General features: G+C 40.6%; 1 protein-coding gene across 1 annotated transcript in view; it reads left to right on the forward strand.

Annotated features, from left to right (window-relative positions):
• vps53 (VPS53 subunit of GARP complex) overlaps positions 1–15,432 on the forward strand; it is a 32,696-nt gene that overhangs the window by 6,929 nt on the left and 10,335 nt on the right. Inside the window, exons 5-14 of the mRNA XM_038693871.1 lie at positions 594–680; positions 952–1,067; positions 2,713–2,832; positions 6,382–6,460; positions 6,587–6,730; positions 6,835–6,977; positions 7,540–7,681; positions 8,456–8,551; positions 13,290–13,384; positions 14,383–14,625. Coding sequence (XP_038549799.1) covers positions 594–680; positions 952–1,067; positions 2,713–2,832; positions 6,382–6,460; positions 6,587–6,730; positions 6,835–6,977; positions 7,540–7,681; positions 8,456–8,551; positions 13,290–13,384; positions 14,383–14,625 — 1,265 coding nt within the window. The remainder of the gene's footprint in view (positions 1–593; positions 681–951; positions 1,068–2,712; positions 2,833–6,381; positions 6,461–6,586; positions 6,731–6,834; positions 6,978–7,539; positions 7,682–8,455; positions 8,552–13,289; positions 13,385–14,382; positions 14,626–15,432) is intronic.

Genomic DNA, 15,432 nt, shown 5'->3' on the forward strand with positions numbered 1-15,432 from the left:
AGACGTCACATTAGGTCATTTTATACAGTGAGGTCAAAGTTTCAAAAAATGGTCTCACTAGAAAAAATGGCTATTAATGGGACTTACCCACACATTTATAATACAATCCATTGAATACACAAGAGCCTCAGCTTTCCAGTCATACCCAATTATGCAATTCCGATTCTGTTTAGGGATCCCAGTTTGCATAAATATTAAAAAACACTATTTTTAGGATAGTCAAAAATAACACTTTTATACTCTAAGCAAAAAAACTGCATGGGATTAGCATAAAGTGGACATATCTGTAAAGGGGTGACCATAGAACCCATTTTCATTCAGATATTTCCAGGTCAGGTGACACCTTTGAAAATGGCCATGCCAGTTTTTGATTCTCATGTGGAAGCGCCATACTTACTAAAAAAAAAGAAAAGAAAAAGTTTGTGCCCAAATTTTTATGCCTGTTCAGGCCACTGATTTGTAGTGTTGCCCACTCCCAAAAACCATACACAGTCAGACATTGACACACTCACTCACATCAGTGGGTTCTTACACAGTAGTTGAAAATGTGTCTTCTCTGTATGTTTCATATTGCCCTGTTTGTTTTTGGGCAGGCTTTGGAAGAGGCACAGATAGCCATCCAGCAGCTCTTTGGCAAAATCAAAGACATCAAGGACAAGGCAGAGAAGTCTGAACAAATGGTGCGTGCACACACACACACACACACACACACACACACACTGGCAAGCAGACCCTCCTTGAGGAGACATGTAGAAGCAATTGCTTTTCAAACCAATGGGTGTGTCATCCATCTTGGTCAATTTTTCTTTTTCCACCCCATCCAGTGAACCACTCATGGATTCGTTCACCCTTTCTTGCTTCTTCCTTTCCCAGCTCTGTACCTTTACCTCCTCCTTTCTTCCATGCTATTTCCTTTGTTGTTTAACTAACCTGTCTGTCTTGTTCCTCCAGGTCAAGGAGATTACAAGGGACATAAAGCAGTTGGACCATGCCAAGCGCCACCTCACTACGTCCATCACCACCCTCAATCACCTGCATATGTTGGCAGGGGGTGTTGACTCTTTAGAGTGGGTACAGTCACATTTCAGATCAGAACAAAGCACACAATCAACCCTTAAGTTTTTTTGATCAAAGTAAAGCATTTGTAATTGTTTGGAGACTGAAGTTGTGAGACATGACAAAGGATTAGTGATTAGTGTCTTGTATCAAACCTTGTGTAACCCACAAACCATTTAGCTAAATGATAGTTTATTTTAGTTCAATCTGTTATCAGTAAAGATCAAATAACCTGGAGGGTAAAAGCTCGTTTACACCTATCAGCCATAACATTATGACCACCTGCCTAATACTGTCTAGGCCCCCCTTTTGCCGCCAAAGCAGCCATGACCCATCGAGGCATGGACTCCACTAGACCTCTGAAGGTGTACTGTGATATCTGGCACCAAGGCGTTGGCAGTAGATCCTTTAAGTCCTGTATGTTGCGAGATGGGGCCTCCATGGATCGGACTTGTTTGTCCAGCACACCCCAGAGATGCTCGATTGGATTGAGATTTGGGGAATTTGGAGGCCAAGTCAACACCTTGAACTTGTTGTTGAGTAAATGAAACCATTCCGTAAACATTCTTGCTTTGTGACAGGGTGCATTATCCTGTGGAAAGAGGCCACTGCCATCAGGAACTACAGTTTCCATGAAAGGGTGTACATGATCTACAACAATGCTTAGGTTGATGTCAAGGAAACATCCATATGCCCAAAGCGTCACACTGTCTCTGCGGGCCTGCCTTTTTCCCATTGTGCCTGGTGGTGCCATGTGTTCCCCAGGTAAGCGACGCACACGCACCTGGCCAGCCACGTGAAGAAAACGTGATTCATCAGACCAGGCCAACTTCTTCCATTACTCCGTGGTCCAGTTCTAATGATCACGTGTTCACTGTTGGCCCTTTCTGCTTTAGACAGGGGTCAGTATGGGCACCCTGACTGGTCTGCGGCTATGCAGCACACAACAACTTCAGTAGCTCGTTTGTTGCATCAGACCACACGGTCCAGCCTTCATTCCCCACGTGCATCAATGAACCTGTCGCCACAGCTTTTCTTTCCTTGGACAACTTTTGATAGGTACTGACCACTGCAGACCGTTTTGGAGATGGTCGGACTCAGTCGTCCAGCCATCACAATTTGGCCCTTGTCAGAGTTGCTCAAGTCCTTATGCTGGCCCATTTTTTTTGACTTGTAACACATGAAGTTTGGGGACAAAATGTTCACTATATATCCCAGTCAGTGAGATAATCAGTGTTATTCACTTCACCCTGTCAGTGGTCATAATGTTGGCTGACTGGTGTATACTGATGCAGCATCTGATTTAACTGCAAAACAATAAGAAAATCCTGTAGACTCTCACCCAGTTTCAGAAAGATGTAAACAAAACATACTGTGCAGTCCTCAAAAGTGGCTTAATATTTATAGTGTATTCTTTATCTTTACCTTTTTTTAAGGGGCGTGGGTGGTTTTCTCACCTATAGCATGCTAGGAATTAGTTACATTACACTTGTGTGAGAAATACAGCTTTATTGATGCTTGGATGATATGAATAAACATGTTTACAGATGTGTGTGGCTTAACTACTTTTTTTCTTTATAGTCTTCATAGAGAATATAAAAATATATGTATTTTTAAATAATAATATAACTTGTTCACATGTGTGTTGTGTTTCAGAGCTATGACCAGAAAGAGGCAGTATGGTGAGGTGGCCAACCTGCTGCAGGGAGTGGTCAATGTGCTTGAACATTTCCACAAGTACATGGGCATACCCCAGATCAGACAGCTTTCTGAGAGGTAAATAACACACACACACCTTACGTAAGCACACACATCACTGCTGAATGAGTGTGTGTGCTTACATAAGGTTATTTCTTTACATATTTTCCTCAAGTACACTTTCCTGGTGCGTATAAGCTGCATTGCAGCAACTCTTGAATGCTCAGGGGTGTAGCTCCATGCTCAAGCTCAGTGTTTGGTGAGCAGCACAGTGGTAAGAACAGCTCCACTAGATAGTTCACAGCTTGATCTCTACTTACAGCTGAAATATTCCGCAGTTCGTCAGCTGAACTGCTCAACAGTGGTTACAGTATTTGGCTGGAGGTATTTTGCGTATTCCATCCTGTTTATGCAGACATTGACACACATACACGCACAATCCCACACATCCAGGAACACACAGGAAGGAAACCCACTGAATAGTGTTGTATGATGCCAGCAATTCTTCCATTGTGAGAGATTGGGAGGGTGTGCTTGTGGAAGATGCATTTATTACATTATGCCCTTGAGGTTGCTGATGCTTGCAACATGTCTTTCAATCTAACTGCGTAACTTATCTTTAATGGTACATTTAGGAATATTTGTTTGCTCTGGAGTTGGTCATGCCAATATCTGGATGTAGTCTTTTGTTCAAATACAAAAGAACTCACTCAGAAATGTACAGACACAAACACACACAATGAACACTGAAGTGCATTGTTACGCTGTTGTTTCCTATAGCTCTGACTGATTGAATTTCCATTTTTACTATTATTTTCCAAGAATGCCAGAATCAATTTGGGACACCTTTGGCCACACTGATGTTCAGGTTCAAAGTAGTGCTGATCCTGAAAAAACAAAACAAAAAAATAAAAAAGGATGACCTTGTGTTCTGTTTTGACTGAGGTGTGGCAGGCAGTGTTCATACCAAATAACAGCTGCGTGGAAGAAGTGACTGCTGGAGAAACAGATGATAGGAGAGAAATGGTGAATGGGAAGATATTAAGACACGGCAGACAGCTGGACACAAATGGTTAAAAGAAACTATCAAAATCACTCTGTGAGAAATGTGGGCAAGGTAATCAGCCACCACCATACTATACTAAGCAGAAGCAGACAAGAGACTATTGCACAAGCAATATTTCAGACCAACAGAGGCAACAGTGGATCGAGAGGCAGGATGAAGGATCAAATAAGGAGTCTGCAAAATTACAGCCAGTGGCAAAGAGATGTTTGCAGCATTGAGCTAAAATCTTCTCTTGTCATTGTTACCTATACAATACATTTTTGTAAAGTTTATAATAGCAAGATTATTAGAAGACTTTGCCACATTCTGACAAACAGAATCATTGCCCTGTTTTATATCAGTAAGCTATAAACACTTTAATAAAAAAAACTACGGCTGGGCATGTTATTATCACGTTAACGCATTAATTAATTAATGCCGACAATTATTTTACTCCTTGTTAACGCAGTTTTTTTTAATGATTATTATTTTGAAAGTCCGTTGCTGACTGGCTCTCCCTCACGGGAGGGGTGGGATTTTGATCAGCCTGCAAATCACCCACCCAAACAAACAGTGGAGGGAGGCTTCGGCAGACTGCTCTTGATGCTGTGTGTGGGAGAAATAAGACAGCGATCCACGAGTAAACAGCAGGCGCTCAATTGAGAGTAACCATGGCAATGGCTTCTGTGCTCTACACAGCTGTAGCCTATTTAACTTAAGTTATAATTATAGGCTACATAACTTCACCAAATAGGCCTTCATCTAGTTTTGCGGGGATGCTCTGCCATGCAAATTCCCTCCTGTTGATGTCCTGATAACTATTTAGTAAACTGTAATAGATTCTGGAAACTCACAAACAGCGAGGATCAGTCTCTCTACCAAATGATTTGTGCTGCGCGTCACTTACAAAAAGTTCAAGACAATTAAACTTCGGCAGTTCGTGAGTTGAGCACAACCGCAACAGTTTCGCAGGAACGCGCCCGCTTGTCGCTACGCCTTGTGCTCGGGACACTTTCTACTGAACATAGACTGTTTATGCTGCTCCCTGATAAAAGCAAAATGTTTCTGCTGATACCTGTTCAGAAAAAAAACATGTGGTGTCGGAATAATCTGATTTTTTTTCCTCCTTAAATCTTTATTACAAAAAGTGAAATAAAGTGTACATGGGACATAAAGAAGAATACAGTACTTTGATTGGTGCAAAATCATATATTGCATAACTTTTTTGCAAAAATGTAATTTGTAATATGGTTATAAAGGTTAGTTTTGCTGTCCATGTACAGTGAACCAGATGTCTGCGTGTTTTTATATGCTCTGATAATGCTAATCCAACACATCTTTAAGGAAGCATCAATGTTGATTCCACATTCCGACTTAAGTGCACATGAACACTCACTGAAGTCGGAAGAACGATTTTGCAACTTGGGAAATGGGACCATCCAAGGAGCACATGAACGCATCGTGAGCCACTGATTGTAGATCACACATATTTTAGTAATAAAACCTGCAGAGGATATTTCTACTTCTATAAATAAAATTTAACTGATGTGAAAGGGTTACAGGTTAAATGCATATTTTATATTCCTGCCTTCTTTAAGTCAGTGAGAAAAATTAGCCTTTGGTCCTTACAGTACTTTGAAGCGTGACTAAATAGAGTTATCACCTTTTAAACAGGGTCAACTTTGATCATTTTTTGATAAGCTTCTTTGTTATCGCCAGACCTGCTGGTGTCAGCTTCGCCTCAGTCAGATAATACAGCTCCAGACTCCAGATGATTTAATAAAACTTACTCACATCAACTTATGAAGAGCGTGAGTCACAGCTGGAACAGGAGCTGTAGAGCAGCGTGTGCGATTAGAGTCTCCTACTCTGTAGCTGAGCAGACCGCGGTGAATAGTTTGGTTTTTAGCCGGCAGCAGGCACTTGAAATGACTAGTTCAGTTGGCATCCATCAGTAATACTATCTCTCCACCCTGTCCTGTTTATTCTGGACAATTGTCGTGGCTGTGGGTGCTGTCCTTGGTTTACTCACCTTTGGGCGAACACAGACTCTCAGAGGACTTCACAGACTCAGATTATCTTAAGCCAACTTCATTGTATAAACGCTTCCCTGTCACATGTCCCTGGCTTTGCTGACCAGAAACCAGTGTATTCATATAAAGCAATGCATGCACAGAAAGACACTTTTTACTAATACTGGGATTGAAAAACACCTACCAAATGTTAGGGAATAATAGACTGTGAACAGGTAATGGTAACAGTTAAGTCTTTGTTTCTGTTTGAAAACCATTTTTGGAGTTTGTGAAAGATTTTGCACTATTAAGTTTATAGTGGGTAACTTGTAAATAGCAAAATGATCGCTTTAAAATGCTTTTTTTTTGTATTGTCTTTTGGGTATTGTTGTCTTTACACTTGTTAAAGCACTTTGTAACATGTTTTTGAAACATGCTCTACAAATAAAGATTATATTATTATTAAAGCGCTGAAGGCTAAAGTGTGTTGTATATTGGAGGCTTTCCAATGTGGCATTTGATTGAGAAAACCATGAATAACTTTGTGTCATTGGTTTTTGTCCTATCTAGAGTAAAGGCAGCGCAGAGTGAGTTGGGGACTCAGATCCTGGCAGATTTTGAAGAAGCCTTCCCTACTCAGGGCTCCAAGGTAAACATAAAGAAGATTTTTCCAAATTGCTTAGTTTTCCATTTCCATTCCATTTATCTATATTTAGAAAAAAAAAAAATGTTCTTATGTTTTTTTTTTTCCCCCTCACAATCACAATCCATTCAGAGACCAGGTGGTCCCAGTAATGTGCTGAGAGATGCCTGCCTGGTGGCCAATGTGCTGGACCCGCGCATCAAACAGGAGATCATCAAAAAGTTCATTAGGCAGCATCTCTCAGAGTACTTGGTGTTATTCCAGGAAAACCAAGATGTGAGTAAGAATTTTAATTCCATTCTAATTTAAGTAAATACCTAATTGCATAATTTAAAAACATGGTACTTAGTTATTAATAAAGACCCCCCCCCCCCTCTCAGGTTGCATGGCTAGACAAGATCGATCGCCGCTACGCATGGATCAAAAGGCAGCTGGTAGACTATGAGGAGAAGTATGGACGCATGTTTCCCGAGGAGTGGTGCATGACTGAGCGTATTGCTGTGGAGTTCTGCCACATCACCAAGTAAACACACAAACACACACACACACACACACACACACACACACACACAACAGACAGTATAATATAAAAACACATCTAGGAACATGCGTTGTAAATGTTCTTAGAGTATGAATTTTATGGTATGTGGCTTTACCTAACATAATATTTTATGCTGTGTGTGTTCCCAAGAAAAGAGAAGAATAGAAAAAGAAAACGGGATTAAATGCAATTAAATTAAAAAGACATAAATTGAGAAATTGGTTGTGGCATCTTTCTGCATTCTGAAGTAAACCACACTGGTGTAGCGTGCCTGGTGTGAGTCTGTGACTTGGTGCAGTTGACGTAGGTGGCCTACATGAGCAGTGACCTAGTGTCCACACTTCTCAGTCTGTTCCCCTCAGCTACATGAGGGAAGAAACGGTGATCACTGTTTGTGTGTTATGCTGTAACTCACAATAAAAAAAACATCTGGCAAGAACGAAAAAAAAAAAATCTGACGAGACATGTTTTTTGCTAAAAGGAAATATGTACGGCAGTATTCTCATACTGATACAGTTTCCATTTTTTTGTTTGTGTTTGTAAGGGTGGAGCTGGCTAAAGTGATGCGAACACGGGCCAAGGAGATTGAGGTGAAGCTGCTTCTGTTTGCTATTCAAAGGACCACAAACTTTGAGGGTCTTCTGGCCAAACGCTTCACAGGATGCACCCTGACTGACGTACCTGGAGTGAGAAATGCACACACAGGCACACAAATGCACACTGGTCTATTGACAACTGACTCCAGCTGGTTCAAATTATTCAATCATTAAATCTGAGATTGTAATTGCACTGCTGCCCTTCACTAATACCTTTCTTGAGATGTCATTCAGTCACAGTATTCTTGTAAAATATTGCATATATGTGAACACTATTTTCCAAGGAGACCTTATCACATGCTTAAATACTTTCAGTATTGTTTTAGTGTAAGCCATTAAGGCAAAATATTTCCTCGATGTTGCTTGTGTTTGTATCACAATCACACTGACATGAAACTGCTGTTTTGTAGCGTGCTGTGTTCACTGTGTACACTCACACACAAAGAGTAATCTTGGTGTCACAGCCTGAGGAAACCTTTTAATGTAGGTCATGTTGGCATGTGGAGGCGATACACAGAGAACGGACAGATTATGATTATTATTTTGTTGGGGCACAACTAGGCCATGCTTGTTCAGAAATGATCATATTTAGGCTAGACAGAGGCCCTTTTCTTGTCTTCCAGTCAGTTTGCGCCCATGCCTGTTGGGTTCTGTAATTCAATCAGAGATTTGGTTGAGTGGAATTTTATAATTGGAGGTACAGTTTCATCAAAGCCTCCCATGAAATTGTCTACATAAACATTTAAGAAAGAGGTGCAACCTGGACTTTATTTTAAATAGTTTATAACAGTCACAGAAAAAGTTGAGTGTCAATATTGTTAGCGTGGAATACCTTAGTGGCATTCTCTATCTGTATTTTTATAGCAAAAGAGGCCAGAGAGCCCTCTAGAACCCACTAACCCCTTCCTGGAAGATGAGCCAGGTGAGGATGTGGGCACAGAAACAGAGGATCTGGCTAAGGTAAGTTGACCTGGAATGAGCCCATCTGACCTGTTCTGCAACATGAAGAGGGACTGTTAGATGTTGGTTCCTTTGATGTGGAGCTTCCTTTAGGCCAAATACATCTCAAGTGCTTCTGTAAAAAGGAATATGACTGGCTCATTTGCTCATAGCAATGCAGTGGTAAGTGGATCAGAAGTGTGGCAGCCTCTTTTAAATATATAGTCCCCTCCAAAAGTATTGGAACGGTAAGGCAAATTCCTTTTGTTTCTGTTGTTCACTGAAGACATGTATGTAGTATGAGACAAGAGTTCAGAATTTCAGCTCTCATTTCGTGGTATTCACATCTAGATGTGTTAAACAACTCAGGACATACCACCATTTGTTTGAATCCACCCATTTTTCAAGTGAGCAAAACTATTGGAAATTGTGACTGACTTCTTGTTCCCCAGGTGTTGCCTTTTAGGTTGATTGTCCAAACATTAAATAGCTCTGCATGACTAGTCTAAGTTTTCATCCTTGGTTCAAACCCATAAAAACTATATTTCCTGTTAAAGATATTTAGAGAAAAGCAAGCCATTGTCAAGCTGAGAAAAGAAAGAAAATCGACCAGAGCCATTGGACAAACATTGGGCATAGCAAGCACAACAATTTGGAATGTCCTGAAAAAGAAAGAAACTACTGGTGTACTGAGCAACAGACGTCGAACAGGTCAGCCAAGGAAAACAACAGTAGTTGATGACAGAAATATTGTGAGAGCTGTGAAGAAAACCCGCAAAACATCAGTAAGTGACATCACCAACGACCTCCACAGTGCAGGGGTGAAGGTATCACAATCCAGAAGAAGACTCAGAGAGCAGAAATATAGAGGCCAAACCACTCATCAGCAGTAAGAATCGGAAGGCCAGATTGAAATTTGCAAAGAAGTACAGAGATGAGCCGCAAAAGTTCAATCTTATGGACTGATGAGACCAAGATTAACCCTTAAGAGTTCCTTAAAAAAACAAATGTAATGTCCCGCGTGACAAAAAATTGCTCGTTCCTATATATATATATATATATATATATATATATATATATATATATATATATATATATATATATATGTATATATGTGTATATATATATATATGTGTATATATATATATATGTATATATATATATATATGTATATATGTGTATATGTATATATGTATATGTATATGTATAAATATAAATATAAATAAATAAATTTGGGGATTTTAACCCTTTAAATGCCATTATATTTACATAACTCCACTGTGTTTTTTAGGGAAAAAACAAAATAATTTATATAAAATTCAAATCAAGTAGTGTTTGATTATTATTATTATCAGGGCCTGAGATGGGTCACTGATTGGCAGCAACATTGGTTTTGATGCATTGTTATTTTTTCTGCGTGGCAGATTAAAGTTCATCATTTTAGTTTATAATGATATATGATCATTTCCAGATCCTGTGCTGTCTTGCCATCTCCAAAATGACTACTCCGGCACTACTGCTCATACTTACACTATTAGGTACACTTGATCAATTGTTTATCAACACAAATAGGTGGTCAGCCAATCACATGGCTGCAACTTAATGCATTTAGGCATGTAGACGTGGTCAAGACAACTTGCTGGAGTTCAAACATCAGAATGGCTGTTGGTGCCAGACGGGCTGGTCTGAGTATTTCAGAAACTGCTGATCTGCTGGGATTTACACAACCATCTCTAGGGTTTACAGAGAATGGTCTGAAAAGAGAAAATATCCAGTTGTGTGGACGAGAAATGCCTTGTTGATGTCAGAGGAGAATGGGCACACTTTTTCGAGATGACAGAAAGGCAACAGAAACTCAAATAACCACTCGTCACTCGCAAGGTATGCAGAATACCATCTCTGATGCACAACACTTTGAATCCTGAAGCTGATGGCCTATAACAGCAGAAGACCACACTGGGTGCCAGTCCTGTCAGCTAAGAACAGGAAACTGAGGCTACAATTCTCACAGGCTCACTAAAGCTGGACAATAGAAGATTGGAAAAACGTTGCCTGGTCTGATGAGTCTCGATTTCAGCTGCACCATTCAGATGGTAGGGTCAGAATTTGGCGTAAACAACATAAAAGCATGGATCCATCCTGCCTTGGATCAACGGTTCAGGCTGGTGGTGGAGGTGTAATGTGTGGGGGAAATTTTCTTGACACACTTTGAGCCCCAATGAGCATTGTATAAATGCGACAGCCTACCTGAGTATTGTTGTTGTCCATCCCTTTATGACCACAGTGTACCCATCTTCTGATGGCTACTTCCAGCAGGATAATGCACCATGTCACAAAGCTCAAATCATCTCAAACTGGTTTCTTGAACATGACAATGACTTCACAGTCACCATATCTCAATCCGATAGAGCACCTTTGGGATGTGGTGGAAGGGGAGATTAACATCATGAATGTGCAGCCGACAAATCTGCAGCAACTACTAATACTACATGATGCTATCATGCCAATACACGGACCAAAGTCTCTTAGGAATGTGTCCAACAGCTTGTTGAAAATATGCCACCAAGAATTAAGGCCCTGTCTATACGAACATGGATATTTTCAAAAACGTGACTTTTTCTATGCGTTTGGTTTGGCCGTAGTATCAGGTCACTTTTGAAAACCCCTGCCAGGGTGAAGATTTGCTGGTTGCAGTGTTGTCGTGTAGACAGTAAAACCAGTTTTCGCCTTGCAATGTAAGAGTGCGTGCACCGTTATCTGCTGTGTTTGATATCAGATTGTGCACCACTGCCTGCTTTGTTTACAATATTAGGATCTGATTGGCCAACACGGCTTTACGGTTAGGGTCATATTGCCGCCTGGTGGTTTGGCATGCTGTTGGCAGCGCTTGATAGCGTGTTCTTGCATTTTCATGTAGACAGAGGAAAAACTTCGGTTATAAAAATACCGTTGTACGTGTGGACTAGGCCTAAGGCAGTTCTGCAGGCAAAAGGGTCTCCAACCCGGTACTAGCAAGCTGTATCTAATAAACAGGCCGGTGAGTGTATAACCATGGCTGCAGTGCACCTGCATAAACCTGAATGAGAACAAAAACAATGTCCCAATTTTGTTTTGGTTCTCTTTCATTCCTGGATTAGTTCATAATGCAGAGTGTGGCCTTCAAAGAGAAAAGACTTTGAAGATGACGTTGGACACACGTGTGCGCATACACACACACGGGATCAAAAAAGACATTTTCAATGGGGCATTTTTTGTCCTAAGGGACCAATGTGTCAGTTTTTGCGTCGCTTAGCCATTTTAAGCTAATTTAAGTAACTGAGACAACAATTCAAAAATTTCTTTAAAAAGAATATCATCCGGAAAATTTGAGCTATATACATTCAACACAGCCAAAATGGCTTAAATAAAAAAACGTAATGGCACAAAATGTCGCCAGGAACTCTTAAGGGTTAATCTCTACCAAAGTGATGGAAAGGCCAAAGTGTGGAGAAAGAAAGGAAGTGCTTATGATCCGAAGCATACAAGCTCATCTGTGAAGCATGGAGCGTGGAGGTAATGTCATGGCTTGGGTGTGCATGGCTGCTTCTGGAACAGGCTCATTAATATTTATTGATGATGTAGATGATTTAGACTGGCCAAGTCAATCAGCTGACCTTAACCCAATGCATGCATTTCACCTCCTTAAGAGGAGACTGAAGGGAGAAACACCCCAAAAAAAACAAGAACTGAAAGAAGCTGCGGTAAAAGCCTGGAATAGCATCACAAATTAAGAATGTAATAGTTTGACGTCGTTGGGTCGCAGGCTTGAGGCATTTATTGCAAGCAAGGGTTATGCCTCCAAATATTAAATGTTATTTACTTTAAGATTATTTGTTCCATTACTTTTGCTCACCTAAGAATTCTGTGGTCTAATACAAACGGTGAAATGTCCTAAGTTGTTTAACACATCTAGATGTGAATACCATGAAATAAAAGCTTAAGTTCTGAACTCTTGTCTCATACTCATCTTTTGATCTTTAAACCCAAATGTCTTCAGTGAGCAACAAAAACAAAGGAATTTGCCTTACCGTTCCAATACTTTTGGAGGGGACTGTATTCTCCCATGCACTACCACATGATCTTATCTAATGTCCTTGTTGTCTTGGCTGAAGGATGTCTTAGCTAAGCGACATATTGACCAAGAACAGAGCATTCTATTGCTTGAATAATGAAGAGTAAGACCATTCATTTGGGGTAATCAAAACATTTTATGTAGATACAATCCTTTTTCTTCACTAGATACCAAACATGTGGCAGTTTATTAGATAAAACAACTCCACTTTAATATAACAGCCTTAAAATGAGGATAGAAATACCTCAGTAAAACACAACACAATTCAACATTATCTCAAACTACAGCTTCCAAAATGACTGGAAAGTTCCTCTTTAAAGCAGTTTCAACAGAAACTCAACAGTATAACCTTCATGAACATAGAATTTCTTTCAGGAATGTTGTACTGGACTTCACTTATAGCTAGATGTAGCTAATAAAGTGGTAGCTGACTTTTATGCACTGAAAATCAATTGCTTTTGTTTCTAACATATATAGAAGCTCCCACACCGCTTTATCCTTGAATGCAATTTCTGTGTTCTGCATTTTGACATTGACATTTGCTTGCTGAGTTAGAGGCAAAACATAAACTCACTGATTGGGACTCCGGAGCTACATCTAAAACTTGTTATTTCACTAAATCCTCCATTTTTTCGTGCACTCTTTTAGCCCAGGAAGCCAAAAGCTCCGGACAACCCTTTCCACGGCATTGTCTCCAAGTGTTTCGAACCTCATCTATACGTCTACATAGAATCCCAAGACAAGTGAGCAACACACACTCGCACAAGCAGACGGGGCCAAATTGGGTCGTGGTACACAGACCCAGAATCAGGAGCAGGTTGTGTGTAAAGCTGGCAGATCCATTGTTTTTCCATTGCCCACTCATCAATCAGACCCCCCACCTCCCTACTACTCCATTGCCTTTTCCTGTCTTTCCATCTCTTGTTCCTGTACATGCCTCTGTCTCCACTGTGGCAGAAATGTTTCCCATTAGCTGCATGACCACAGACGCTGAGAGAAAAAGAGAGGGAGGTTGAATAAGTGCTGCCACAGCAGATCTGCCTGTATTCATTCCCACCTCTTTATTTTTTTCTTTTTGGTACCCCTTTTCATGTCTCTTTCTGTGTATGTTTTCATCTCGATCTCTTACTCTTATTTTATTTTTTATTTCTCTCCTGTTTTCCTTACTGTTTTCTTCCTGCCCTATATTTTATCTCCACGTCGTCTTTCTTCTCCCACCATCCTTCACTTTTCCCCCATCAGTCTCTCCCCAATCCCAGTCATGGTGGGACTGCTTTGCTTGCATGCAGCCTCTGGCTCTTACCTCTCTGGAGCGTTAAATCCTGTTTGTCTGTCCAAGGGAACAGGATTGACCTATTCTGCAGCTACAACCTCATTTCAGTTCTGTCCAAAGGCCTTAAACGGGCAACTGCCAGATCAGCTAGTCCCCAGTGGGACATAGCAGGAGAGAACAGTGGCCTGCTTGTTTTGTCCTTGGCTTTAGTTCCTAGATTCTGTAGGATTGGGCCACACCAACCGACTGTGGACCAGTTGACTGTAATACTGAAGATTTTGATATGCTTGGAATATTTTCTCCTATTTATTCATCTGGCTGTCTGGCTGCCTGTTATTTCATCCTTTTTATTTATTTATTGGGGTTAGGAACACATCATATGTTTTTACCGTTTTAAATGTTTTTATTTGATTCATGTGTGTGTATGAACCTGTGTGTGTTTGGCTGTACATTTTCGGACATCTGCAGGAACCTGGGCGAACTGATTGACCGGTTTGTGGCTGACTTCCGAGCACAAGGCCCACCCAAGGCGGGCACAGAGGAGGGCGGAGCAGTGCTGCCCAGCTGTGCTGACCTTTTTGTCTATTATAAGAAGTGCATGGTGCAGTGCTCACAACTGAGCACTGGAGAACCAATGATCGCCCTCTCAACAATCTTCCAGAAATTTCTGAGGGAGTACGCTTGGAAGATCCTCTCTGGCAACCTGCCTAAGTAAGACTTGTTCATGTTTGGTCATTTAAACAAAAATTCATAGATTGGAGTTATGGATTCTCATATCGGTGAAATTATATTCTTAACATGGAGCTAGGGTTACCTTTAGTTTGCAGTGAGTAAACTTTGTCCCATAGTAGAATTAAAACAAAAAACAGATTCAGTATAGAAATAAAAGGTAAGCACTAGCATGATGTTGTTACAAAGTGATAACTACTTTTTATTGACACTGTCAAATCAAATATCTTCAATGTTAAGCCACTTCCATATTGGCGTCAACACTGTATTCTTTGGCAGTTGCTGAGGCCAATGTGGAAGTGGCTTAATACATCCTGAAATGGCCAGTAGATGCTGGCTGTAAGACCGATGTGAAATGGCAGGGAAAACCCTCAACTTCACTCTCGAAATACATAAGTCATTACAATTTTCTAGGTATTAATTGGCCAAAAATAGCTGGAAAAAAGCACTTTTCGTTGTTCAGCCTAATAAGTCAAAAGACCGAATAAATTTCACCGAACAATTACGTTGACATGTCGGCAGTGTGGAGGCGTTTTAAAGTGTCCGAGAAAGACGCAAAAATCACTGTTTGCAGACACTGTTCTGTTGAATTCTCTCCTAGCACATCCACTCCATCTGTAGCTGACTTCTTAGGAAAGGCAAGAAACGGTCTGACTCGCTTTGAGTGTTTCACTCGTTTCTGAGAAGGCGATTTAAGCTAGGAGTGCACACGTATTCAAGCCTTTATGGTAAATCTACTGAAATGGACCAGTGTGAGCTGACAGGCAGGTTAGCGACTTTATCCTGTCA

The sequence above is a fragment of the Micropterus salmoides genome, unplaced genomic scaffold, assembly GCF_014851395.1.
Source record: "Micropterus salmoides isolate LMB-PRFRI ecotype aquatic unplaced genomic scaffold, ASM1485139v1 Ms_hic_scaffold_3, whole genome shotgun sequence".
NCBI classification, from domain to species: Eukaryota; Metazoa; Chordata; class Actinopteri; order Centrarchiformes; family Centrarchidae; genus Micropterus; species Micropterus salmoides.